At 36.4% G+C, this 26,488-nt stretch overlaps 1 protein-coding gene across 3 annotated transcripts in view; it reads right to left on the bottom strand.

Annotated features, from left to right (window-relative positions):
• Positions 1-26,488, bottom strand: part of Gpc5 (glypican 5) — a 1,359,592-nt gene that overhangs the window by 23,864 nt on the left and 1,309,240 nt on the right. The window contains exon 8 of one of the 3 annotated variants that reach the window (XM_036198931.1): positions 6,477-6,498. The exons of 1 other annotated variant lie outside the window; for it this stretch is intronic. In XM_036198931.1, the coding sequence (XP_036054824.1) occupies positions 6,497-6,498 (2 nt within the window). In that variant the 3' untranslated portion in view covers positions 6,477-6,496. Of the gene's footprint in view, positions 1-6,476; positions 6,499-22,496; positions 22,519-26,488 lie in introns of those variants that run through there. One more of the 3 variants, XM_036198930.1, reaches the window with a different exon arrangement.

Raw genomic sequence — 26,488 nt, 5'->3', positions numbered from 1 at the left:
CTAGAGTTAAGACATGGCTGACTTGCTCACTGATCTTTCAGCTTTCACCCCAGTATCTGGCTCTAGGTGTTTTTTAAATTATTATTAATAAGACCATTTAGCAATTCATGTTATCACCTCATGTTAAATTTTTGGTGTAAGCATGCTTAATAATAGTCATGGCCATTGTTTCTCCATGTCCCTACACATTTTCTAATTATAAAATTTAAAATTTGTTAACCTAAGTGTGTGTAATTTCCTCCTGTCACAGACTGACCTACATTTTTTCATATATATATATGTTATGACTTTCTTACACATGGATTTATATGTGGATCTTGTTTATTTAATTTTAGGGCTTTCAATATTGTGATTAAATATATTTCTGTTTTATAATTTTTTGGATATTATGTAGATGCTCTTAGTACCAGATATTTAGTAATGAGGTTTGAAGGTAGGACTTATGCTTTTTATTTATTTTCCTTTACTTTTCATGAGTTGTTGGGCTAGGACTCAGGATCAGATATGTGCTCAGCTACATACTTAGGTCTGGAAATAAATGTGATGCATAAATGAACATTTTACTCTTCCTTTTTAGTTTAAGTTACAGGAAAATTGTAGGATGACTGTTGGAAGATAATGGACTACAGCAGGGAGGGGCTGGAGATACACCTTGGAAATCTAAGAAGCTCTTTGTCACTGAGATTCAGATGCTGCAACTATAAAAGCTGCATGATGCTAAGACCTTCTCTTAGGATAGTTATGAAAATTACATGAAATTACAAAGGTGAGAAAATACTTTGTAGTATTTTACACAAGACAAAAATATGTATTTTATTTGAATATCAGAGTCAGAGGCAGGCAAAGTGAACTCACAAGATAATACTGACAGAACCAGCAATTGGAAGCCAACCTCTTGACTTCTGGTCCTTAACCAAGGGGTGAGAGAAAACTCACTTCCAGGAAACAAAGCATGTGTATCATTCAAAAGCTAGTCAAATGTCAGACAATGTAAATAGGAAACTAGAAATTAGAAGCATTCCTGCCATCAAAGAATTGTTACAACAAACTTATTCAACTTCGTGTGTCTATGAACACTTAGCATTTCAAAGTTCACCAAAGAAGTGTGGGATGAGATTCCACAATAGCTGGCCCTTGGTACATGATGAAAAAACATATTACATAAGACCCATGCAAAATAATCAGTGGCAATATACAAGACAAGAAACCTGAATATGGTGTATTTCACCACGACATTTTCTTATATTACTCTCTTCAAGCGATTTTCCAGCACAGGGTTTTTCTCACAGCTCAGTCATGTACCATAACCCTCTGATTTTAGGGAGCATTTATGTTCCTTTCAAAAATAAAACAAAATAAACAAAAAAACCCAGAACATTATTCTTTCAATATTTTGATTCAAAATAAGAAACTGACAGTACTTGAAGGATCAGTTTCTGCATAGAAAAAGGTGAGAAAACTTAGTTCCACATAAGCAAGCCAGAAAGAAAAAAGCACACACACACACACACACACACACACTCACACACACACACACACACACACACAGAATCTAGGCATATGAGGTTGGAGAATGCTGCACAAGAGAAGACAGGTGAGGAAGAACCAAGAAGAATGGGAATCCAAAATACAGACATTCCAACCTATGGGGTACATGGAGCCACACAGTTCCAACTCTAGTTGATTATAACTCTAATTTTGCCTACTCATTGGGCAAAAATGGGAAAACGTGTTTTAAAAGATATCAGATGCATATTTCTTTTCGTTCGTCTTCTGAATAATTACTTACAGTATATATGCTTGAAAGAAATGACACTCTTCTGTTTTCTAAGACTTATTTGCTCAGGTGAAATAAAGTTCAAGTAGCTTGAGCAGATACAGCTTTGAGAAGTGATTTAAATATTAGTTAAGACAACTTTATTGTCACATTGACGCAGTCAAAGCAGATGGCCCACATTATGCGTGTGATAAAGGCCTCTCATAACACTCTCACCAATATTCACTTGTTTATGGAACACCAGAGCTGCGACACAAGCTGACAAGATCTGGCATGTTAATATGCTATTCCTGGCTCAGTCGGAGGTGTCTGAGTAGAGCTGGGTAGGATCATGGAAAATATTACAGCTATGAGATTCAATTAAAGTAAGAAGAAAACAAATCCCACAGTCAATATCAAACTCATACCCAAAGTGTGCACTTTATGAAGTTATTGCCTTGAGACGTGTCTTTCTATGCAATGAGGTGCCAGCATTATCTGTAAAATTTAGAGCCAGCTTAAATGAAAAGAATCCTTATATTCCCAATTTAGAAAATGGATTCTGATTACAATGTTAACTAAACGTGAAAAAAGTCAAACTATGTACATTTTATGTTAGAGTTAAAATAAACCAAAACCAAAGAAAGAAATGATATGACTTGTAACATTAAAATTGTGATTATAGTAACATGAAGGACCATTCAATCACTCCACTGAGACCCTCCTCTATAGAGATGAAGCTAATGTCATGCTTATGTGTCAACTTGACTGAGCAGTGTGACACTTGGGTATTTGAGCAAACACTCCTCATGTCTTTCTGCCTTGCTGCTTTCAGATAACTCTAGTATGTAAATAAGTAGATTGCTTTCCTGTTGTGGGTATGGTGTACACAATCAGTGGATGACCTAAATAGAAAAAGTAAGAGGAAAATTTCCCTGTCTTTAAACTGGGACTTTGTCTTATCTCCAGCCTAATGATCTGAGACTGACTAGGGAAATGTCATGGTTTCTCCAGGATTTTGTGTTTGGGATAAGATTGAAAAAAACAAAAACAAAAAAACAAAAAACACAACAAGCGCTTGAACAGATCCTTGAATTTATTCTCCAGTAAATAGGACATTTTAGCTTCTATAATACTGGGAGCTAATGAATGATTCTCTCTCTCTCTCTCTCTCTCTCTCTCTCTCTCTCTCTCTCTCTCTCTCTCTCTCTCACACACACACACACACACACACACACACACACACACACACTATTGTGCCACTGTAAATCCATATCTGCCCATTTCTTCCTTAGGTGATAGTAGTCTTTAAGTATTTAGTATTCTGAAGTGTGTTTCTGTTTCACAAAAGCACACTTGGATATGTGTGTTTATAAATTTTTGTTTGTTTGTTTGTTGTTTGAGATAGGGTTTCTCTGTGTAGCTTTGCACCTTTACTGGATCTCACTCTGTAGACCAGGCTGGCTTTGAACTCACAAATATCAGCCTGGCTCTACCTCCTGAGTGCTGGGATTAAACACATATGGCACCACCGCCTGGCTGTTTATAAATATTTTAGTGTATTTTATGGTTCAGATCTTAAATGCCCCCTAATACTCATGTGTTCAACCACTGAGAGATGTTGGAACTGTCTGGAGTTTGGAATCAAATGAAGGAATTTAAGTCATTAGAGGTGTGTCCTTGAGTATGTCCTTTCTTTTTCTCTTTTTCTGACATCCATGAGGTGAGCAGCCTCCCCAGCCAAGGTTCCTGTCATGATATGCTTTGCCAGAAGTCCCACAGCCACAAGACTAAGCAACAATGATCCCAATCTCCAAAATGTTGAGCCAAAGTAAGTCTTTCTTCCATGGAGTTGTTTAAGGTGTTTTCTCTTAACAGAGATAAAGCTGACACTAGCTTTATGATGAACAACAATTAACTAAAGGCTAATAAAACGGCTGAGGCAAATTATGTTTCAGTTGATTTAGGGACCATATCAGATTGCCTAAGAAGATGATGGTAATACTGATGAGAATGAACACAATTGCAGATTGTAATCTGGTTCTATAAACGTCATGCATGGCAAGAAATAGAGTAATTTTCTTTTAGTTCCTTAAGAATTTTGTTACAATTAGATATGACTGAATTTGTTCAGTTTTTTCATCTTTTCATCTATTTTTGTTATGCTAAATATAATATGGCTGCCTCAAACTTGGCTTAATACAATTTTATTTCATTATTATATCTTGGTAAACTAAGACATCTTTGACATAGTGTTATGGAAGCACTTAAACACTGAAATATAATATGTCATGTTTAGATTTTATAAATAGGCAATAGTACTGTTACAACAGGAAATAAAATAAGCTTTATATTAGGTTTTGTAAGTATACATTTTATACTGATTAAATAGAAACTACTGCTAAAGCATTTGAATATAATAGGAAGTCTCATTGATATTTCCAATTATATCAAACTATAATTTTGTATAACACTGATTGCTTTACATACTAAAGGTCATTTAATTATGTAGACTTCAGATGACTCAACATAAACCTTTCTACTTTTAACATGTAATATCTGATCATTCTTTTTAAATGAAAAAATAATTCTTCTTCTTTTTTTTTGAGACAGGGTTTCTTTGTGTATCTTTGCGCCTTTCTTGGATCTCGCTCTGTAGAACAGGTTGACCTCCAACTCACAGAGATCCGCCTGGCTCTGCCTCCCAAGTGCTGCGATTAAAGGCGTGTGCCACCACCGCCTGGCAAAATAATTCTTCTTGAGTAGATTATATGCACAGATTTAGATGAGAAGGTCCACATTAGACTTATAGCTATTTAGAACACTTGACTATGTCTGCTAGAGGATCTAATATACACATGATGACACTGAGATTATCTAACAGATTTCATGCTAATCAGAGCCATGAGAACATGTCACTTAGAGATGAGATTACCTGGCATTTTATTTTGAGCCAAATTGATTCCCATATTTTTACTGTCTTAAAATTTATTTGGGGGGGGGGTTTTGTTTGTTTGTTTGTTTTTCAAGACAGGGTTTCTCTGTAGATTTGGAGCTTGCCCTGGATCTCACTCTGTAGACCAGGCTGGCCTTGAATTCACAGAGATCCACCTGCCTCTGCCTCCCGAGTGCTGGGATTACAGGCATGTGCCACCACTGCCCAGCTCTGTCTTAAAATTTTCAGACCCTCCAACACAGGTGAAGTGCCTTCTGGTACACCTAGGCAATACACAAAACACAATTGTACTCTTTCAGGCGGAATACATTATATCAACTAAAATCTGCTCTCTAAAGGCTGAAAACATGGGGGTTAGAAGACATCTGGTGTCCTATCAATAAAATGTGTTCTGGGGATATTGCTTTAGTCTTTTTTAAATGTATGACATAGTCCAGTTTTAAAAGGGCTTGTGTTCCAATTCTCACTTTAAGAAAGACCTAATAACTAAATTGCATAAACTTTGGTTTTGTTACCACAATATACTCAATTTTATTAAAGGTCAATAAAATAAATTATAAGATTTTCTGGCCATCGAATAGTCGTTCCAATGAATTTCTTTAAAATTTGCTGGAAAGGACATATGCTGTTCTTAGTTACACTTTGTCCCTGGTTGTTGCTCAATTTGATGGGCACCAGTGCACAGAGGTAAATGTGACAACTTATATTTGATTTCTTTATTAGTATGTTTTGTAGTCTAGACATAGACACAAATAACATGAAAACTCAACAAATGTTTACTACCCTCCAAAGTTTGAAAGGCAAGTCTTACCTCTGTTGGAATTACATTGGGCATTTGTTAGTATAAAAACTTCACTTTAGTAGACATACATGCGATATATCGGTTTTTATGTGTCAAATACATTTTTTTCATGCAGGTTTTATAGATTTTACTAGCCATAGTGTTCCAATGATCAAATCCTTATATGGAAGGAGGATCGTGCTTTGAGTCTGAAATGACGTCCACTGGCTCATGCATATGAACACTTGGTCCCAAGTTGAACGCCTTGTTTTGAAAGGCTGTAGAATAGTTAGGAGGTAGATGTATATTACCCATGGTTCCTTCTTGTCATGCTCTCTGACTCTGGTCCATGTACCAACTGAGCAGCTCTGTCGTAAGAACATATACCCAGAGCACCATTCCACCATGACCTCCTGCCATGGTGAAGCATTCTCTCTGAGCTGTGAACCAAGGAAACTGGTTCTCTATTGAGTTACTTCTGCTGTGTGTCTTGTTACAGAGATGAGAAAACACCAACACAGAAAAACAGGATCAGGAAAGCGGGTTTATCCCTGTGGCAAATATTCTCTGGGGTTCTTAGGCCTTTGAAACTAGTTTTCAGCAGGGATTTGGAGAAGTTCTCCAATGCTGTGAAAAGAGCTTTCCAGAATATTCTGGAGAGGTGCAGAAGATCAGAAGGCCACAAGAACGTAGACAGTAGAGGCTGTGCTTGCAAAATTCCAGAGGGCAAGAAAGGCTCATCAGAAACTGAAACATGAAGGCAGAATTGCCGTGCGGACCCTGGGATGCTGGAGAAGCCAGGATTGTGGAATGTCTCCAAAGGAAAGATGCAGTCATCAAGTGAAGTTGACCCCCGAGGGAGCCCATGTGGACTGGAGGTGGTAGTGCTGGGCAGTGAGCTCAGATGATACTGTCAAATGCTACAGATGCCAAGCATGGCTTCTCCTGCTGAGTTTTGGTCTCTTTTGTTGGTCCACTCCTCACTGCTATGATCTTGTTATTCTCCTATTGAATAGAAATGTTTATTATGTGTCATTATATATTAGATTTAACATATTTAGTTTAATTTGAGCTAGTTTAGTTTATAGCTGATCATAGCTGAGTTGCACTGAATCTCAGAGGAGACGTTGGACTTTTAAAGAGTATCCGCACTTTTAAAGAGTATCCGCACTACTACGATTATAGGGGCCTTGGAACTCAGACTGAATGTTTCACACTATGAGATGGCCTGAACCTGTGGGAACCAGGAGCGGTGTTATGGTGTGTGCCTGAATGTCTCCCCGCAGGCCCATTTGTTTGAGCACGCGGGCCCCAGCTAATGGTGCTGTTGTGAGAGGTTGTAGACCCTTAGGAGGTTAGGGCAAGCTAAAGGAACTGGATCAGAGGGTAGGCCCTAGGGGGCATATTTCCTTTGCTTTCTTTGTGTGTCCTCATCCAGCCACCATCTGTGGTGTTCTGCAAACACTCACACATCGGGAATTTCCCTTGCGTTCTTTCCCATCTGAATAGATTAGTCTTTCTGCGTCTGTGAGCCAACATAAACCTTCCTCCATTAGGTTGTCTCTGTTAGGTATTTCTGTCATGATGACAAGGAAAACGATTAACAGAAAAAGTAAAAAAAAAAAAAAAAAAAATCTATTGTAAACTTCCTATGTTTAATGCCATAGTATGGGATGAAGAGAATATAAGCATTTGTCTAGGTACATATTACCAAGGCCAAAAAACCTGTACCTACACACACAAATACAATTACCCTCACATGAGTTGTGCTCTTAAATGTGATTAAAAATGAATAAGGAAACCTATTGTATCTTAAGTTTCTGTTTCCTTTATCTCCAGTTAGGTGTTTGACAAGATATGCCCATTTTTCTGATATGCCCGTTCCCGGACACTGTCACCACCTATAAGGGTAGTTTCGGTTTTATTTCAGTGTTTGCCCTATATGGTAAGTAGAGCATTAGAAAATATTTCACATTTTACAGAAGGATCGGCTTTTTGGCAACAGAATTATATCCCTTAGTGCATTTCCCTATCCCTGATAATGAGACAATTTTTTTTCATTGTAAATTATTTGTGAGAATCAATATGCAATAGAATTGCTGATAAAAAGCAAAGGACTGGAGTAAGAGTCACAAAATCAGCCCAGTCTGATCATCTTGACCACATTCTTCAGAGTTTCCTAATGTTCCTAGATTCCTAACGAGGGTTTCTGGGTAAGTATTACCCCAGTGACATCTCGCTCCATCACCCTACACTGTGATTCAGAGTACATTACCACCGAAAATCCAGAGGCATGCATGAGTAAAGCCCTCCACCTAGTCCTCAGACTCTGCCTTCAGTACCAAAAAAGACAACTTTGGGTTGTTCTTCTGGAAACGTAAGTATTTTAAGGATGGCTAAACTACACAGTTACAGGAGTTGTATAATTTTCTTACCAGTTATTTGGTAACATTGATGACAGATTTAGACAAATTATAGCCGTTGTTGTCCCCCTCAACCCCCAAGGATAAAGATGGTGTTACACAGGTGAAATACTTGGAAGCAATGAGTGATAGATGGTTATCAAACCATGAACACTTTCTCTCTTTAGATATCATAAATGCAGAGCCACACACTGGCTTTGATTTGTTGGGTCTTTGTGAACTAGCCCTTCAGGTGTGAGCTGTTTTTACGTGTACCATCCATCCAGGATACTTTCTAAGAATATCTAAAGTGTGGACAAGTGGTACATGGCTTTAAAAATGGCTTTGTCCATTTTCAGGACCAAATTCAAGTGTGCAAAGTTATAGTGTTTGATCTTCTTTCTGCTGATCTTAATTTTGGCATTGATTAAGCATAGGCATGTACTTAGATGAGTTTAAATCAACACAACTGAACACAAATAAGCACAGTTTAATAAGTGTTTCTGGAAGGCTGGGAAGATTATAACAATGGCCTTAGTCCATGGGTCTAAGGAACTTGGTAGTGTTTAGTACTTAAAAGAAAAGAAAACCAATTCAACAGGGTTATTAAAGTTCATGATAGATAAGAGTCTGAGATAGGCAGGAGAGCAAAGAGACAAAGGAAGGGTACAGTTTTCAATTATGCTATGAAAGGATATAAATTATTAGGATGATACACATTATAATATAATTACCCAATGTGGTCTAATTTCAAATACTGAAAAAAAAAAAAAGATACTGTTGCTCCTTGAAGCATTATAATCCCAGGGGCAAGAAAAAAATGTATGGAAACACTTACTTGATAAAGGAATTACTAAGTTAGTAGACCTATGTCACTCCATTAGGTTTAATTTTCTTCTTATATTGCTTCTCCTGGAATAATATAATGAAAAATCTCTCTTACTTATTTATCTCAGTTTTGAATAATGAAATATTATGTAAAATTGTATGTTGATAATTATTTTCAATTTGAAAATGAAATAATTATTTTCTGGTATCCATTTTTGTGGATGTATATAGTTCTGTTTTTTCCTAACTGTAGATCTATTGTATATAATGCATTTTCCCTCTTGTTACATTTTTATTATTATTATTTTAAACATTATTTATTTTTTGGTACTTGTTTATTTATTTTATGTGCATGCATGCGTGCATGCACAGGTGTGTGTGTGTGTGTGTGTGTGTGTGTGTGTGTGTGTGTGTGTGTTTGTGTGTATATGTGTGTTGATGAATGCCACAGCCTTTACCCTTATAGAGGTCAAAGAAATCGCAGGAGTGGGTTCTCTCCTTCCACCTAATGTGTCTTCAAGCTTGGTTTCAAGATGCTTCATTTGTTGAGCCATCTCACTTTGTTCTGACCTGGCTGGCTCCTTGTAACATCTTCTTCAGAAGGTAACTGTGTTATTGTTAGACTCATATTTAAGTTGGGATTCACAAAACGTGAGTCTTCATTATATCTCCTCAATCCTTGACTTTGTTTGCCATATTTTCTTTGTTTCTCCACCTGGGCTGTTCTTATAACAGGGATGTTAGATATTTCCATTCTCTCTTCTAAGCCTGGAAGTCTGTTTCAAATGATCCATTTCTTCCTTTTTCTGAATTGACATTTGAGAATTTTTAAAAAAATTTGCTTTGCTTAAAACATTCTGTTTAGTTTAATATGAACTCTCCTACTTGATTAGAATTTGTTCTATTACTTGAGATATCAACAAAGCATGGCATTATCAAGTTGCAGTAAGACTGAGCACCTCCCCTTGTATTAAGGCTGGACAAGGCAACTCAGTATGAGGAATAGGGTCCCAGGAGCCAGCCAAAGCATTAGGGATGGCCTCTGCTCCCACTGTTAGGAGTCCCACAAGTAGACCAAGCTACACTACTTTCATATTTATGTAGAGGGCCTACATCGATGCCATATTATTTATTTATGATATCCTTGACCCCTCTGACTCGTATAATCCTTCCTCACTTTCTTTAGCAGGATTCCCTGAGCTTGGCCTAATGTTTGACTTTGGATCTCTGCATCTGTTTCCATCAATTACTGGATGAAGGGTTTTCTGATGACAACTGGGGTAGTCACAATCTATGAGTACAGCAGAATACCGTTAAGTGTTATTTATTTCTTAAGCTCTTGCATTTGAATACCTTTTACCATCTGATGATTGTATTTACTGAATATCTTGTCATGTCTCTGTTTTTTGACTGGGATATATCATTCTTTTGTATTCTTGATAATTTCCATAGATGTTCTCATATGCCTCAGGAATCCAGTGTGAATAATTCTGTGGCATATAACTGAGGGAGTGGTTCCCTAAAATTACTTTGTTTATTTCTGTTTGAAATGCAAAGGCATCATCATGGGGGTTCCTGGATTATGCCAGTAATAAGATTTGAAATGCTAAATTACATTTGATTCATGCTCATGGTTAAAACTTTCCACTTCTCCTATATTTAAGTTCCAGTCAAGACAGCCTCCCTTGTCACCATCTGTGATGTCAAGTTGGTTTTGGTTCCAGGTACCTCCATCAATGACTCCTGAATCCACTATTTACAGGGTGACTCTATTGTGCATCTATCCCTAATGTCTTCACTATAAATTAAGAAAAAAATACCTAAACCAAACAACAACAACAAACCAAACAAAAAGTGTTAAAACAATTCATCACTCTAAGCTGGGAGGTTCTTTCCTTCTATGTGATAGAGCAATGCCAAATCCCTTTGTGAGTGTGCAGAACCTGTGGGATTTGACATGTCCATTGGCTAATTTTGAGAGTTGCTCATATGCTTACTGATCTTGAAGATGAAATAATTATTCATCTCTTTGGAAAAAATGTGATTGCTTACTGCTTGCTAAAACTTCACCAGATTCCTGTTATTAGGGATATCACGAAGCCCCTACAGTATCTACTGAAGCCATATCACATCACTCTCAAGGGACTCAAAGGAAAAGAAAGGCAACATAAACACATGGTTTGTTGTGCTGTGTAAAATAAACTTGATTTCTGGCCCAGAGTGCTTTGTTTTCTGCTGGAATCCATAAAGAGTAACTAGTTACTTATTAATTTGTAAAGTGGATAAAATCCAGGATTGAAACCATTATTTATCTTGCAAACGTATTATAAGGAAATGTGCATGTAAAAGAATCTGATACTATAAAATGTGCTGGTGTGAGTTGTCATAAGTAGTGAATAATAATTTAGTCGCAGAAAAGCTCCTTCTAAGGGAAAAATAGCCACAAAATTCCTTTGAATGCAGTTACCAAAGACCATCTGTGAAGTAACCTGAAAACCCTGTACAGTGTATTTTCAAATCTCTGGCTCATCTTATCAAATGGAAATGGATTTCAAGGTGAGACTGTGTCAAGCAATGACAATAGGATGATCTAAACCCGTGACTGCATTTTAAACCAAGAACAAAGGTAGGACAAAATATCAATAACATTGCTTCCTAAACCAAGACCTAGCAATTCAAACAATAGTTGACATCTCAAAGATGGAAACATCTAAGGGGCCCACCCTTAGAAGAAGAACTACAAGCAAGTGATAACTTAGGGAAGAGGGAGAATTGGTCTTTCCCAGAAATAAGACCCCTGATTGGTTACTTAGCAGCACATGGTCAGCCCTAGAAACATCCACAAGAAGGCAGCACTGCACTGAATGGACTCAACAAGTTATACATATATGTATATATGCAATGGTTGAAGACAAGGAGCCCAGGAGCCTAAATTTTTTAGGAATCAGGGCAGACATGGGAGGGGAATGAGTGAAGATGAGTTGATAAATGAATAAATGATGTAATTATATATTAATTAGATAAATAAATTGAGATAAAGGAGAAATTTATAGATTATAGATTTTTAATTAATCTAATAATTAATTTTGATACATAATATTTTTGCTTTTTACTAGAACAGTTAACTAAAATGCCTAAAATCATCTATAAAATTTGAATGAATACTTAATATTCTAGTTTATTGATGGTGTTATAACTAATGTCATCCCTTACATGTTCTTTGAAATACTGTTGAATGGAATGATATAGTCTCAACATAATCCGGATGTGAAGGGAAATGTCTAAGTATCAACATTAAATAAATTTGACCTGGAAGTGATCATCTTTATAGCTAATAATCAGCACACAAAAGTTCATTTTAACATTTTTATACAATTTCATACATTTTGTGTTCTACACAATAAATTGTTATTTTTGTTGTAATGTAATCCAGAGTTGCCTCAAATTTTTAATCTCCTTGCTTCAGTCTCTTGAGTGATAAGATTATAGGTACCCAGTACCCTAGTATAGGTACCAACCAGTAAGTAGATAGACTGAGCATAATTTTGAGTCACTTAAAGAATTTCTATTTTGGAAATGTCTTTTATGTAACACACATACACATATGTCTTTTCAGTGTTCAATGTTGCAATTCAAATAATTTTTTTTCTCACAGATGGTCATGTGCTTACACATTGAAAACATCAGTGTATTTAGGTGACAAATGCTGAAATCCCATGACATTCCTCACTTGGCTAAATGGCACTTGCCAAGTAGCTTGTATAATAACCCCTGGTATCCCACTCCAAAATATTTCTTGTTCTGGTAACAGTTTTAGCAAGAATTATGCATATAATGATGCAAAAAGTTGTGAGTGAGTGTGATAAAATTGCCAAAAAATACTACTGTGCTGAATTTCAAATGCAAGTTTCTTTTTTTTTTTTTTGGCTTTCTTTATTATATTCTCAGACATGTGTGCCCTCATTGTGTTTTTACATTGCCTCATGTATTTCTTTATGCTTTCAAACATGTTAATCGTGTATTTTGAGGGTCTCACCAAACTACCTGTATGCAAAAGTCATCAGTGGGTTCAATTGTGTTTCTTTTTAAAACATGAAATTTTAGTGTTGATCTTCAGTATTTTTTCAGATCTATTCAGTTTTTCTTGAGTATAAAAATTATTGATTCATTATCTGGCATTTCTGTGGAGTAGGTTTTGCTTTTGTGCTATACATAGATGTCAGGGATAAACCTAAGCCATTAAGGACTAAGGCATAGGGGACCTGGAGTTGTCATGTGAAGGTTCAGATTATTCCTAGAGTCTCAGGGTCTCCTTTAGTTTCCATTCTTTCTGGGATATTCTCCACTACTCACCTTCTAACTGGTTATACACTGATTATTGAAGGGGCCATACCCTTTTGTAGAGACCTCATGACTTACCTTTAAAGCATTTTCCCCATGTTGCTTACTCCCAGAATTCATCCTCTGTCTTGAGAGAAAGTTTATATCTGGGCTTTCTCTCTCACTGTGGGCTTTGCTCCACAAGTGCAGAGTATTACATCTGAGTCTCCTTAGCTAACTTGGATGCAAACAAATGCAGGTTAAAACTACTGGGTCATTAAGGCATCTTCTCTAGATACTTTTGTCTAGAATCAGCCGTTCTAGTTGCAGTTTTCTCAATGGCTTGCTCCTACTGTTAAGGGTGGGGGAATGCATACCTATTAACTTAAGTTCTGTATTTTTTTCAAGTGGGAGAGTGTTCTGCTGCTTTCCATTCCTTTCCATTCCGCAGGAACGATGGGGCTTTTTATCTGATCACTCCCACTCATATAATTCTATTTGAAGGTACCTTACAGTCAGTGTTTGTTTTTTCATCTCAATAATCTGTGTCTTATTATCTTCTTACTTCCAGTATATAGATATAAAGTTTATGCCAGCCCAATTACTTATCTCCTGTGAATAATGTTACCCTCGAGTCTGGAAGCTTGTAAGATTTTCTTTTTAGCTTCAGTATCAAAATAGTCTTCCCACCAACTGTATTCTTAGGCCCTAATCTCATTTGTAATTTCAGTGAAACTCTTTTATTTATTTATTTATTTATTTATTTATTTATTTATTTATATTTAAATAATTCTTCTTTTATGGCTTTATTTCTTTCTGAACATCTCATTACTTACTGAAAGCTGTTCTCTATATTTGTCCTGTTTTTCATTAGCATTTCTATATGCTCATATTTGAGATATTACTTGATTATGCAGGTAACTTAGATGCTTTCTAAAGTTGTTGTCAATTTGATATATATTATAAATATTGAGATGAACTATGGAGATGGTTGGATCTCCTTAGGAATGGGAAATAGAATAGATAGTTGTTATTGGTGTAGGAGAGGGAATACAAGGAGTTATAGCTACAACTTAGGGCCATTTGGGGGCTCATATGGAAATCTAAGACAGTAGAAGCTTCTTAAAATACATGCATATATGAAGGTGATCTAAATGGAATTACTAAATAATGAGGAAGACAGAGTCCCAACTAGACAGCGCTCATCACCAAATAAAACCTCCAGTTCTGGGGATGTATTACATATAATTGAGTTGTTGATCAAAGGTAACCCATGGACACCCTCAAACAACCCAGACTATTACCAAAACTATTAATTTCTCTCCACAAACTGACAGTAAGACCCCATTTCCAAAGACAGTAATTATATAACTCATTAAATACATTAAACTCAAGCTGGTGCCTACCTGAAGCTTTCACCCCTATTGAATAATGTCCATGGTGCTGCAGGCTGCTTCTTCATGCTACCAAGGAAGAAAGGTAAACACCAACCCAGTTACAAACCTTTCTATCTACAATGGTGACTTGCCTGCAAGATGTGTTAGTGCAACAGTGGCACAAGTCCTGTGGGAGTAACCAACCAATATTTGACTAGATTTAATGGCCACTCCTGAGATAAAACCCATCCCTGACAGTACTAAGGTGGCCACGAACCCAAGACTAGATAGGTCTTTGACCTAGGGAAAAAATAAATATTAATGTTCTGTTAAAGGACCACAGCAACAAAAAGACTTCTAATAACATTCTGCTCTAGACATAGAACAGTCTCTGCTAAACCATTATCAGAGATGCTTCCTTTTGAAGTAGATGAGAATTAAAACAGACACCCACAACTGGACAGTCTGCAAAGAAAGAGAGGGAGAGAGAGAGAGAGAGAGAGAGAGAGAGAGAGAGAGAGAGAGAGAGAGAGAGACCTTGAAAATTCAGTCCTAAATGGGATTTCTCCATCAATTCCCTCCCCTCAAGGTGCAGGGAATACCAAAAAGAAGAGATAGAAAGATTGTAAGAGCTGGAAGGGATAGTGGACACCAAAGAAACAAGGCCTTCTAAAAGCAATAGGGCAAGTGACGCCCAACGGCTCGAGTTTCCACCTAAAACCTGAGAATACTTAATAAGCAATTCTAAACAGAGCCAAAACAGATTCCTACTTTATGTCCCATGCAGGCAGCTAGATGCTGCAACATGTGGGCTTGAGCTACTCTATGGTGGGTTTGTGGTGTGCTGGCTTGACCTGCATGCAACATGGCAGATTCCAAGCTGCACATTATGCTGTGGGGGTAAATATAGCTTTTGCTAGTTTAGAAAAAAAAAAAAAGTTTCTGGGCTTCTTTGATGAAACTGTAGACCCACTGTTTCCCAGAGTTGGTGGGAGCCTGGTTCCCAGAGCTGGCGGTAAACATAAGTTCCAACATGTTGGGAAACTGAGGTGGGCAGAAATGCTGGTGTTTAAAGCAATAGATTCATAATAAGATAGATTCATATGGAACAAGACTTTAAATGGTTTACAGTATGCATAAAAATGTATGTAGGCTTGGAGGAGAGAAGAATGAATATAGACAGTAATATAAAAAATAGATAGTTTTTAAAAATGAAGTCTTTAAAGAAAAAGTAAAAGTAATATAAAAAATAATACACATAAAGATGGATATCATGCCGGGTGGTAGTGGCGCACGCCTTTAATCCCAGCACTTGGGAGCGAGAGCCAGGAGGATCTCTGTGAGTTCAAGGCCAGCCTGGGCTACCAAGTGAGTTCCAGGAAAGGTGCAAAGCTACACAGAGAAACCCTGTCTCAAAACAACAACAACAAAAGATGGATATCACTGATCACACAGAGAATCTGGATTGTGTTGTCTTTGGCATTTTTAACTACAGAAGAACATTTGATGTAAAGGCTGTTCAGTGAAACCAATATGTATATTTTAAAAGTATCTTGACTTCAAAATTTGGATGTAAGGATATGTTGCATTGGAAAGGAGGCTTTGCCTTTGTTTCCACAGAATGCCAGAGGCTCTGAATTTGTTCCAGATTAAGATACATAAGGTTTGACCAGCCAAGACTCCCTGAAAGGTCTCTGATGACACCATGGTCCAGATGATCCAACATCCAGAATGGTTTCAAGGCAACTGGCTCAGACAATACACCCTCATGGAATATCCCATAATCCTAAAATTTTCTTTATGTCCTCATCCAGCAGTAAGTAGTATGAGAAGCTACACCTAAATTTCCAAATATACCAAGCTAGCTTTGGAGAGGGAATGGACTCACACCTTCTCTAAACCCAAGCATATTACAAAAAAAAAAAAGAAAGAAAAAGAAAAAGAAAAAAGGTTGAGAGATTTTTCTGTCCCATATCAGAAGAGCTCTCAGGTATGGGACAGAGTAAAACCAATATTTTTATTTAAAGCAGGTTGATTATAAATGTGATCTCTTTCAAAAGAAAAGGGGATAGTATAGATATAGATAGGTTTTCTAGGTATACATAGATATAATTCAATTAGGTAGGTAATCTTCAAACACTTCAAAAACCTATGGAATATGGCATTTAAAATGTTTTAAAAATTTGGACTTTCTGGACAGTGAGACATGTCTGCTCCTGGCAGCACTGATTTACTTCAGAGAGGAGGATGGGCATTGAAGATCCTCCATATGGAGTTTTTCTTCTTCTTGACAAAAATAGCCATTTGGGTAAGAAACTCTTCTTGCCTGGACTGCTTGAAAAAAAAATGTATTGACTGGACATGCAGGACCCATAGGAAGATGATCACTGAACTTTGCTTGGCAAAATGGCCCTCCAGCTTCCTGCTTCACAGAGGAAACAGAGAGAAGTGACTGAGAGACTCTAGACCTGTGGGCTAAAGACAGATGCCCCAACTTTACAGAAGAGCTTTGGATGACTGCTCAGGCTGCCAGCTGTCTCTGTCTACTTTCACAAGACTCCTGAAAGTTGTTTGCATCCTTCTCCTATTTCTCAGGTAATATTATATCCTTCTGAGGTCTTTGATGTAGTTGAAGACTAGCTATAATTTTCCTTAGTTATGGTAAAAGATAAGTTAGATATGAAACCTTAGACTCACAAATATAGGATAGATAGGATATCTTCTTTAACTTTTACCAAATACAAATAAACTAGATATTAGAAATAGACTAGATATTGTAATGGTAATTCTTGCTTGATAATTTTTTTGTTATATGTAATTTTACTATGTGAAAGTTAAAACATTCCTTTTCTAAAAATGGGGGGAAGTGCTGTTTATATCATTCTGTATAGATAAAATATTGATTGGCCAGTAGCCAGGCAGGAAGTATAGGTGGGACAAGCAAAGAAAAGAATTCTAGGAACAGTAAGGCTGAATCAGGAGACACTACCAGCCACTGCCACCCTGAGAAGTGAGATGTAAAGATATCAGTAAGCCATGAGTCACATGGCAAGGTACAGATTAATAGAAATGGATTAATTTAAGATATAAAAACTAGATAGCAAGAAGCCTGCCAAGGCCATACAGTTGATAAGTAATATAAATCTGTGTGTTTACTTGGGTCTGAGTGGCTGTGGGCCCGGTGGAACTGGAGACATCTCCAGTTACACAAATGCTCATACAAACTAACAGAAATTATGTCATCAGGGCCAGGGCCTGCACAAATCCATACCAGATGGGGTCCAGTCACTGAGCGAGGAATTAGACATAAGCTCCTATCTCTAACCCAGAAGCTTTCTCCAGGTGATAACTGCTTACAGTGAGAAAGTGGTTTTCTCCAACAGAGCCTCACTTGATATACAAACCATTCTCAGAGCCAGGTTCTATTCCCAGCCATAGTTGCAAATACAAATGAACTCAATGGCATCATTGGAGGTCCTTTATCTCATAAGATTTGTCAGGGCTCTAGGTTTTCTTAGCTTACAGGTCCTTTGCATATATATATATACACACATATATATGTGTGTGTGTCTATACATATATATGTATATATGTATATATATATATAATATATATAAGCTTTCAGTTTAGTGTTTTTATTGGATTTCTGTGTGTGCAAATGTGTGTGTCTGCTGCATTATATAAAAATATATGAAGCAGGAATTCAGCTGCTTATGACAAAGCTATACCTGGAAGAGTTACTCTTCCAGAGGTTAAAACCAAGTCTCAAGGAATCTTAGTGATATTGGCTTTTGATTATTAGCCATTTTCTGCTATGAATTTCTTGTGTGCTATTGTAGCTTTTCCATTATTCATTGGGCACAATTTCCCCTGTACAACTAAAATGTTTCTACAACTGTGCTACAATAGACACAGTCAAAATCCCTAATTTCAGGCTTTTCGGTAATTATATTCATTAGTAGTATCTGGCCAGGACCATCTCTGGACCAATGAAAGTATCCTATCTGAGATACCTCACAGACTCTCTAAGAACAGACTTAAGCATCCAGATTATCTGTTTGAGAAGACCTGGCAGATGTGCTATTTAAGCTTAACTTTCTCCTTTTCCAAATCTAGCTATGATGGAAGCTGCCTAGCCACGTTGCCTAGTGACCGATAAACCCAAATATGTAAAGATAGATACTAATTTCTGAAGATATATTAAATATTATTTCCCCAAAAGATATCAATTATTAAATATTTTACAAGTATCTCAATAATAAATATGAGTTAAGTTAAACTATACATTAAATAGGATAACTATCTGAACTAAAAGTCTCCGTGTAATATCAGAAGCTATATCCACAAAGCTACAAAGTCTCACTGACATAACTGCCCAGATATGAGCTGAACAAGGATGACAACAATGAACACAGGAAACAAGAAGAACAAACATCCAGGAGGCCTCAACTGGAAAGAGCTATAGAACTGAGGAAAACTAGGAACTGAAGAAGCCATCTTCCTCAGGGAAGAGCATAACAATTGTTGTCCAGTACCAAATAGTCATTCCTGAAAACATGCATATAGGTAGCATTATGTGGCCAGAACAGGTTCTATTTAAAAATAAATGTATACATACGTACATGTTTATACATATACACATGAATTCAACAGCTGTTACTGAAAAACAGCAAGGAATTTGAAGGAGAGTGGTGATGGTATACAAGCAGGAGGGAAGAGAATGAAGAAATTTTGTAAATTAATTATACCCTCAAAAATAGAACACCTAAAACTAGAGATATGTTGCCAAAGATATCTCCTACAAAATTTTATGTAGTATCTACTCTTATCCTACCATCTACTAAAACCACAACCTTCAAATTGCTATTGTATATTTGCTGATTGATTGATTGATTGATTTTTTTTTGGTACAATACTGTGGGATAATGCTTTTGTACACTGGTTTATTAAAACGCTGATTGGGCACTAGCCAGGCAGGAAGTATAGGTGGGATAAACAGACAAGGAGAATTCTGGAAAGAGGAATGCTGAGTGAGGAGATGCCAACTCGCTGTGCAGGGAGCAGCATGTAATGGCACACAGGAAAAGCCACGGAACACATGGAGACATATAGATTAACATATATAGTCTGATTAACATATGTAAGAGTTAGTTAGTAGTTAGCCTGAGCTAACTGGCCAAGCAGTTACAAATAATATTAAGCCTCTGTGTGATTGTTTTATAAGCAGTCCACAGGACTTCCAGGCCAGGCAGGACTGGAGAAACTTCTAGCTATGATGCAAGGCTTCTCTGTGTATCCTTTGCTGTCCTAAAACTCTTGCTCTGTAGACCAGGCTGGCTTCAAACTCTGAGACCCACCTTCCAGTTTTCTTTTTTCTTCATCCTGAGATATCAATACAGTTGATACATACATCTGGCTCTAGTGGGTATATACCCACAGAAGATTTAGTCATTGATCTTCAGTAGTTGTTCAGATTTCTTCAAATTTTGCACAGTAACCAGCAGTATAGCATGTTCCCATATTGATATATCTTTAGTGGTGTCTCTTTTTTTCCAATTAGTATCAGTTATTGCACATTTCCCTTAAAATATGTAAGTTATCATTTCTTAAAATATACGTTTTGACACCTCTGAGATCAATCTTTTATGTGGAGGCATGGATAGCAGGTGTTAGCAAAAGCTACTCTATTGACTGTCATGTGTGGCAGCCTGTTAGGAATGGAATTGATTTTGTTGAAGTTTCTATTGTACTGAACTTAAGTTTGGTCTTTGAGTTTCTGGGACAGTAGCTTTTTTGTTTTTGTTTTTTTTTTTTTTCTTTTCTTGTTTGGTTTTTCAAGACAGGGTTTCTCTATGTAGCTTTGGCACATTTCCTAAAACTCACTCTGTAGCCCAGGCTGGTCTCAAACTCACAGAGATCCGCCTGCCTCTGCCTCCTGAGTGCTGGGATTAAAGGCGTGCGCCACTGCCACCTGGTGAAAGTAGTTGATTTTAAGTCTTGAATTTCTATAGAGATTCAAATATCCATGTAACTGATACTTGTGACTGTCCTTCTACCTAATACGACTTTGGATACTACCATGAGAAGACACAATATTTGAATGAGTAACAAAGTCACTAGGATGAGTGGTACAATTTAATCCCTATTTTAAAATTAAAATTATCATTCAGGTAAAATGTTTCATTTTCTTCCTCTACCATTTAAGTAGAAAATAAAATATAAAAAATACCTTGTAAGTAAATAAAACACAATTTTAAAAACTAAAGATTGATTTATTACTTTATGCTTATTAACTGCCCAGAAGTGAAATCTTCTTGTCCTCTCTCTCCAAATCATAGTTTTAGCCATTATAGTTTCTATATCAAATACACTTTATGTCCCCAGTTCCCTCCGTTTCCATCAAACTGTGTCCTTATTGATGGTTTCCTGACTTCTGAGCTTAAGCTGCAAAAATTCAAAGCAAACTGTGTTGTCTACTACATAACAGCTTTCAGGAGAGTCAATCAGTCATTAGACAAGATCTGAACTTCATCCTTATGCCAGTAAAGCTCTGTATGATATGAGTTCAGTTTCCCTTTTACCTTGAGCTGTTGCTACTGCATTTCTACCACAGTTATTCTACATTTCTCTCAGGTAAGTTCATGTTTTCACACACATGCTATCCATGTGTTCTGAACATCCTAGACCTGCTCTCTTTTATCCCTGTTCCTTGACTACCAGCAAGACCATCTCAAATATTCCTAACTGGTTTATTATTTTCTACCATACTATCCCCTAATATTTTACATTATCATAATAAATGTTACTATAAAGTATTGAGTTATGTTATGAAAACTATAAAGAGTTCTTAGTAACCCCAGCACACTTACTCAAGTGAGAGCAAACACTGTACCTTTTGTATAAAGATAAACATCAATGAGGAATTAATCAGCTAATGACTGAGTAAAAGAGAAGTATGTTACGTTTTCCCCTAACATTTCAAAGCATATTGTAAAGTTAAATAATCAGACTAGATTGTGAATCACAATATTCTTTATGAATCCCATTTTTCTGAAATCTTTTTAGCTCTTGGATTGTTAAGTTCCATGTTGATGTGTTTCTAAAAGACTGTGTTTCCTCTATAACATTAGTCAATAACATGTTTTTTTTTTTGTTTTGTTTTGTTTTTTTTTTTTTTTTTTTTTTGTAGCAGTTCCTTCTGGATTTGGGAGCAGTTGCAGCAATGTTGTTCCTTGGTGACTTGCTTAATTTTCCTTAAATAAATGTGAATCATAGATGGCAGGGATCTAATATCCCTCTTTCTGGTGGATTCTCAAAAGCTCAAATTCAAATGTCTATCTCATATTCTTCAAAAATTACAGGGCTTACAGAAATATGTTTTATACATTAACCAAAACCTGGATTATATTTTAATTTCCTGTTGTTTCAATTTAGGCTCTTGGGGTTTCTTGTGGGTAATTTGGAAGCCACCTTAAATCTCCCAATAAATAGAAAGTTTGGATAGTAATGGTTGAGGAGGAGAGGGAATTCTGAGCACCAGGGGAGATGAGCACAGATTAAAAACTTGTGGGACTCAAATGTGGTAAGGGGTATGAACTTTAAGGTGAAAATTAACAGATTGCAAGACTAAATAGCTACTTTATTCAAAGACACAAGATAGCAATTAGGTCTTGAAAATCAGCAAGAAAAAATGAATAAAATGGTAGTACAATTACAATATTTTTACTTCTTTTATTTTCAACAAATTCATTATATTACTAGTTGTAAAATTAATTCACTCAGTTGATTGCATCTGTCCTTGATTTATTGATAACATTACTGATGCTGAAATAAATACCCCAAACAAGTAGAGTTCCTTAGGCAATTCATGTAAGGGAATGCCAATTTTACGATTTATAGTCATACTAAACTGAGTACTTGATTATATTCATGTTTTAAAATACATACATGATATAGATACATGCTACATTTTATTTCTTTTTCATTTTAAAAGCTTTTGCTATCAAGCATAGCATTAAAACTTTCAGAATTTTTCATTTATGCTATGAACTTACCTAATGTGACTTGCTTTAAGCTGCATGTTTTCTGACTTCTTTCTCCTTATAGAAAACAGATAGTTTGTCATTTGAAGGTCCAACCAATGAAGAAAACAGATGTCTATCTGGTACATCTACCTGGACAGTGATTGATTTATAGAGGACTATATATTTTATCTAAGGACAATCAGAACCATTTAAAAAATAATACTTCAGATTTTTTTAAAAAAAGGTCATTGTGATTATGTGGAGGCCATAATGCATAAGGGTATTTAATTATCATTACTTTCATTTACCTTTTCCAGCTATGTGAGAATATCTTCTAAAATGGGAGAAAGAAGAACAAACAAAAGGAATCCTGTCTTGAAATGGAACATGGCATTGCTGAAGTTCCTTGATTAGATATATCAAGTGCCTCTGTGGAACACTCCCTTACACGGAATCAAGACAACATTTACTGGAGCGAGCTCTGTTGTTTTTCTCTTACTTGCCTCTCAAACCCACAAAACTATTTCACTCTTCCTCCATTGTTCTTTGACTTCTCTGTACAAAGTCTGCTAATAAATCCACTTGATCTACATCACCTAAGCCATCCCAGTCATTTATTTGAATACAAAGCATGAAGAATATTTAGAGTTAGTAGGATTCATAGTCTAGGGACAAAAGTAAGTATGTCATAAAGGATTATGACACAAGAGTCAATTCTAAATAAATGCTTCAGAATAAATCATCTCAAAATGATGTAGATGTTCCAAATTAAAGTATGTTTTAGGGTGCATGCAAAGATTCTTTTATTTATTAGGGGTGGAAACTGTAACTGCAAGAATGGTGACTTCCCCTAATTTTGAGCAATTAGAATCTGCCCACCCAAGATATAGCAGCAGTGTTTGCTTTTTAAAATCACTTTATTGATTCCAGCCAGATTTTGCCATGAATTCAACTCTGTGTGATTTTCTCAGGAGGATCATTTCCCGGTGTTATTTTCTTACACAAAATCTTCGTGAGAGTGTTCACCAACCTGGTGAAGCTTACATCAATTTCTAAACCCAGAGCAAACAAGTTACTGCTTTCACAACATTTTCTTTGGATTTGTAATCAAACAGATCCACACTAAGAGAGCCAAGTACCACTGCCCTGAAACAGAAAACTCTTATTTAAAAATAAAAAGACAGTTTTTCTGTCTCCAAGTCAAATATGTTGTATTTTTCTGACAGAAGTCTTAAAAATTTACCCTAAAACAGATCAATTGTCTTCGATTTGTCATTGATACTTGAAGAATTCAAATATTTTATTACTTATATTCTGCATTTTTAAAATGTATGTATGTATGTATGTATGTATGTATGTATGTATGTATGTATGTATGTATTGGAAGGCAGGAATCATAGGGTGTGTCTGGAGGTCAGAAAATGACTAGTGGGAGTTAGTTTTTTCCTTCCCTCCTGTAGGTTTCAGGGATTAAGCTCAGACCATGAAACCGAATGTCATCTCACCAGCTTAGCCATCTCACCAGCTTGTGCAATTTCATACTCTAAAAGTCGTGTGATATCTACCTTTTAATGTTTCAATTGGTCAGATGCCAAAGGTAGTTCTAAACAATTAAAAGTGTCTTATTTGAGTCAGCAATACATAAAATTCCCTGGTAGTTGCTCTATAAAATTTTTAGCCTCATAACATGTAAGATAATATTACAGCTTTAAATATCAAGGGTATGCATATGCATTTAGATGTAAGCTTAGGTTTCTGAATGTAGTTTATTAACTTTATTATTCTGGATATAAAAGAGGTAGTACATTTCTGTTCTATTTTAATGTACATTGCTTTCAAAGTTTTTAACTTTTGGACCTCAGTAGTACAGACTACAACTTGACATGAGAGCTTTTGACTAGGTGCTGTGTGACCCAAACCTCTAACATCCCCAAAAGAAAAATAAACCTGCAAACATAAAAGGATATAGAGAAGCAAATTTTATAGGCCCCAAGGACATGTATCAAACATTTCCAACACATCCTATTTCAATTTGGTTTTGGCTTATAAAAGGCAGTTATAACCCAGAAATGAAACATGGAAAATAAGGGACATGGAAAATGGTTAATCTGATTTAAAACATAAACTAGGAATTTTGACATAGCCAAGACATTTCCATGAGCACACACCATTAATCAAGGATGGAGGGCAGTTGCACATCTAGACAGAAACAATGGCTGTTCTTGTAGTTATGAGGTCACAAAAGCCTCAGTTTGAATTTTCTTGACCTGTCTTGGATGTTAACCTTAATGCTTTTAACTGCCTGAATCACTCTTATCCTTATACATTGTTCCGAGCCAAAAATATTAATTTGTATTACAAGTAAGCCACAAAGGTAATTTAAACAGAAAATCAGATGAGATTTTAACACTTAATAAACAGAACATTATGCAAGCAAAAATATACTTAATGATCATTTGATTATCTTCTTGTAATAACTTTTTACTTCAATTCTATTTCTTTCAAAATAAGATGTAAATTTAGTAAAATGAAGATCGTGTTCTGATGAGATAATAACTAAGGGACAGCTGAACGTCCGCACTGTAATACTTTGCATATGAGCTCATATTTGAGTGCATTTTTTGAAGTAATTTCTCACAGTCATGTGGTTCTATGCATAGCAGTGACTGAAAGTATGATGACGTTCAAAAGAGCTCCACTGAAGATGAGATTCTGTTGTGACTCCTAGAAGATAAGACACGATGGGGAAACACGTGCATTTTGTTCTTTAAAAACTGATCTCCAAGCAAACAAGTTATTAAAATCAAGTTGCAGTTTTGTTCTATGTCTACATTTAGCAAATTTAGAATGGTGCACACATGTTCAGTTGTTTTTCACAGCAAGAGTTACCATCATTGAACAAAAATTTTGTCAATTGAGAGAATATTTGATGGTGTTGTGTGCCACAGTATCTTTATGATGAGTTGCCACTGCTGAACTAACTTATCTTCCAGAAGTTCATTCTTTCCCCACATCAAACACCCATGTAAAATTCTTCACATTTCCAAAAATCTATCCTAGCCTATGCTGATTCACTGGACAAAGATTCTGGTTTTACACAGCATAGACTGTCTCTGAGCAAGGCCTCTGCTTCACCTGAGTACATTTTGCATTTATTTCTCTTCCTCACTTACATTCCTTGACTTGTACTGGGAGCCTTGTAGATTACAGCTGCTATGATGAATGTCCCCCTAGGATGTTCTTTAATTTATAGCTGTGTGTGCAAGTGTGAGTGGACATGTTATAGTGTAAGGGGGAATACGCTGTTCACTTTTACAAAGTGCCAGCCATGGTTGAAAAGAGCCTTCTAATATTACATTAGAATTGAGTTGTTTCTCTAGGTGTATGGTCGTGCTCCACTACCATAGTCACCGGACAAATGGAAAGCCAGGAGATCCAAAGCAGTATTAAATGGCTGCAGCTGCACTGGATTATACTGTGATGCTTCTAAGTGTTTGTATCACACCAAACATACACTGGAAGAGCATGAAATGTAGACACTCAGCCAGATGTTTCACATACAGTTGGCAAACATGCCAATATAGGATGAACCATCTGGAAATCCCAAGTGTTCTGTCAACTGATGTCCTGAAATAAGAAATTGGTATGGTATGAATGGCTAATTTATGTTGACTAAAAACAAAACTAAGTGGTCACCATTTCTGAGTATCCTCTTATTGACGCAACACACAATGGGATGTTTATGTCTTGCTGGAATGCAGATGTGAGGGGAAAACCAGAAACTTCTTCACTTTGCCTGTATCGGAGCCGATCTTCTGAGCCTCCAGTAGAGAGGTTGGGCACACAGAAACGTGGGGAGGAAGGCTCCTATTTAATTTTTTGCAGTGGGGTTTGGCAGTTGTCAATTTCCTTTGATAAGAGTATTTATTCTCCCATATGAGAGCCTTTCTTACTTGGGTCTGCAGGATTTGTGAGCATGGATGCTGGTGTGCATTATCTGAGCCTGAGATGACAGCAAGAATTGATGGCATCAGACATGGTGTCT

The sequence above is a fragment of the Onychomys torridus genome, chromosome 9 (assembly GCF_903995425.1).
Source record: "Onychomys torridus chromosome 9, mOncTor1.1, whole genome shotgun sequence".
Classification (NCBI taxonomy): Eukaryota; Metazoa; Chordata; class Mammalia; order Rodentia; family Cricetidae; genus Onychomys; species Onychomys torridus.
This window is presented reverse-complemented; position numbering and strand designations above follow the sequence as displayed.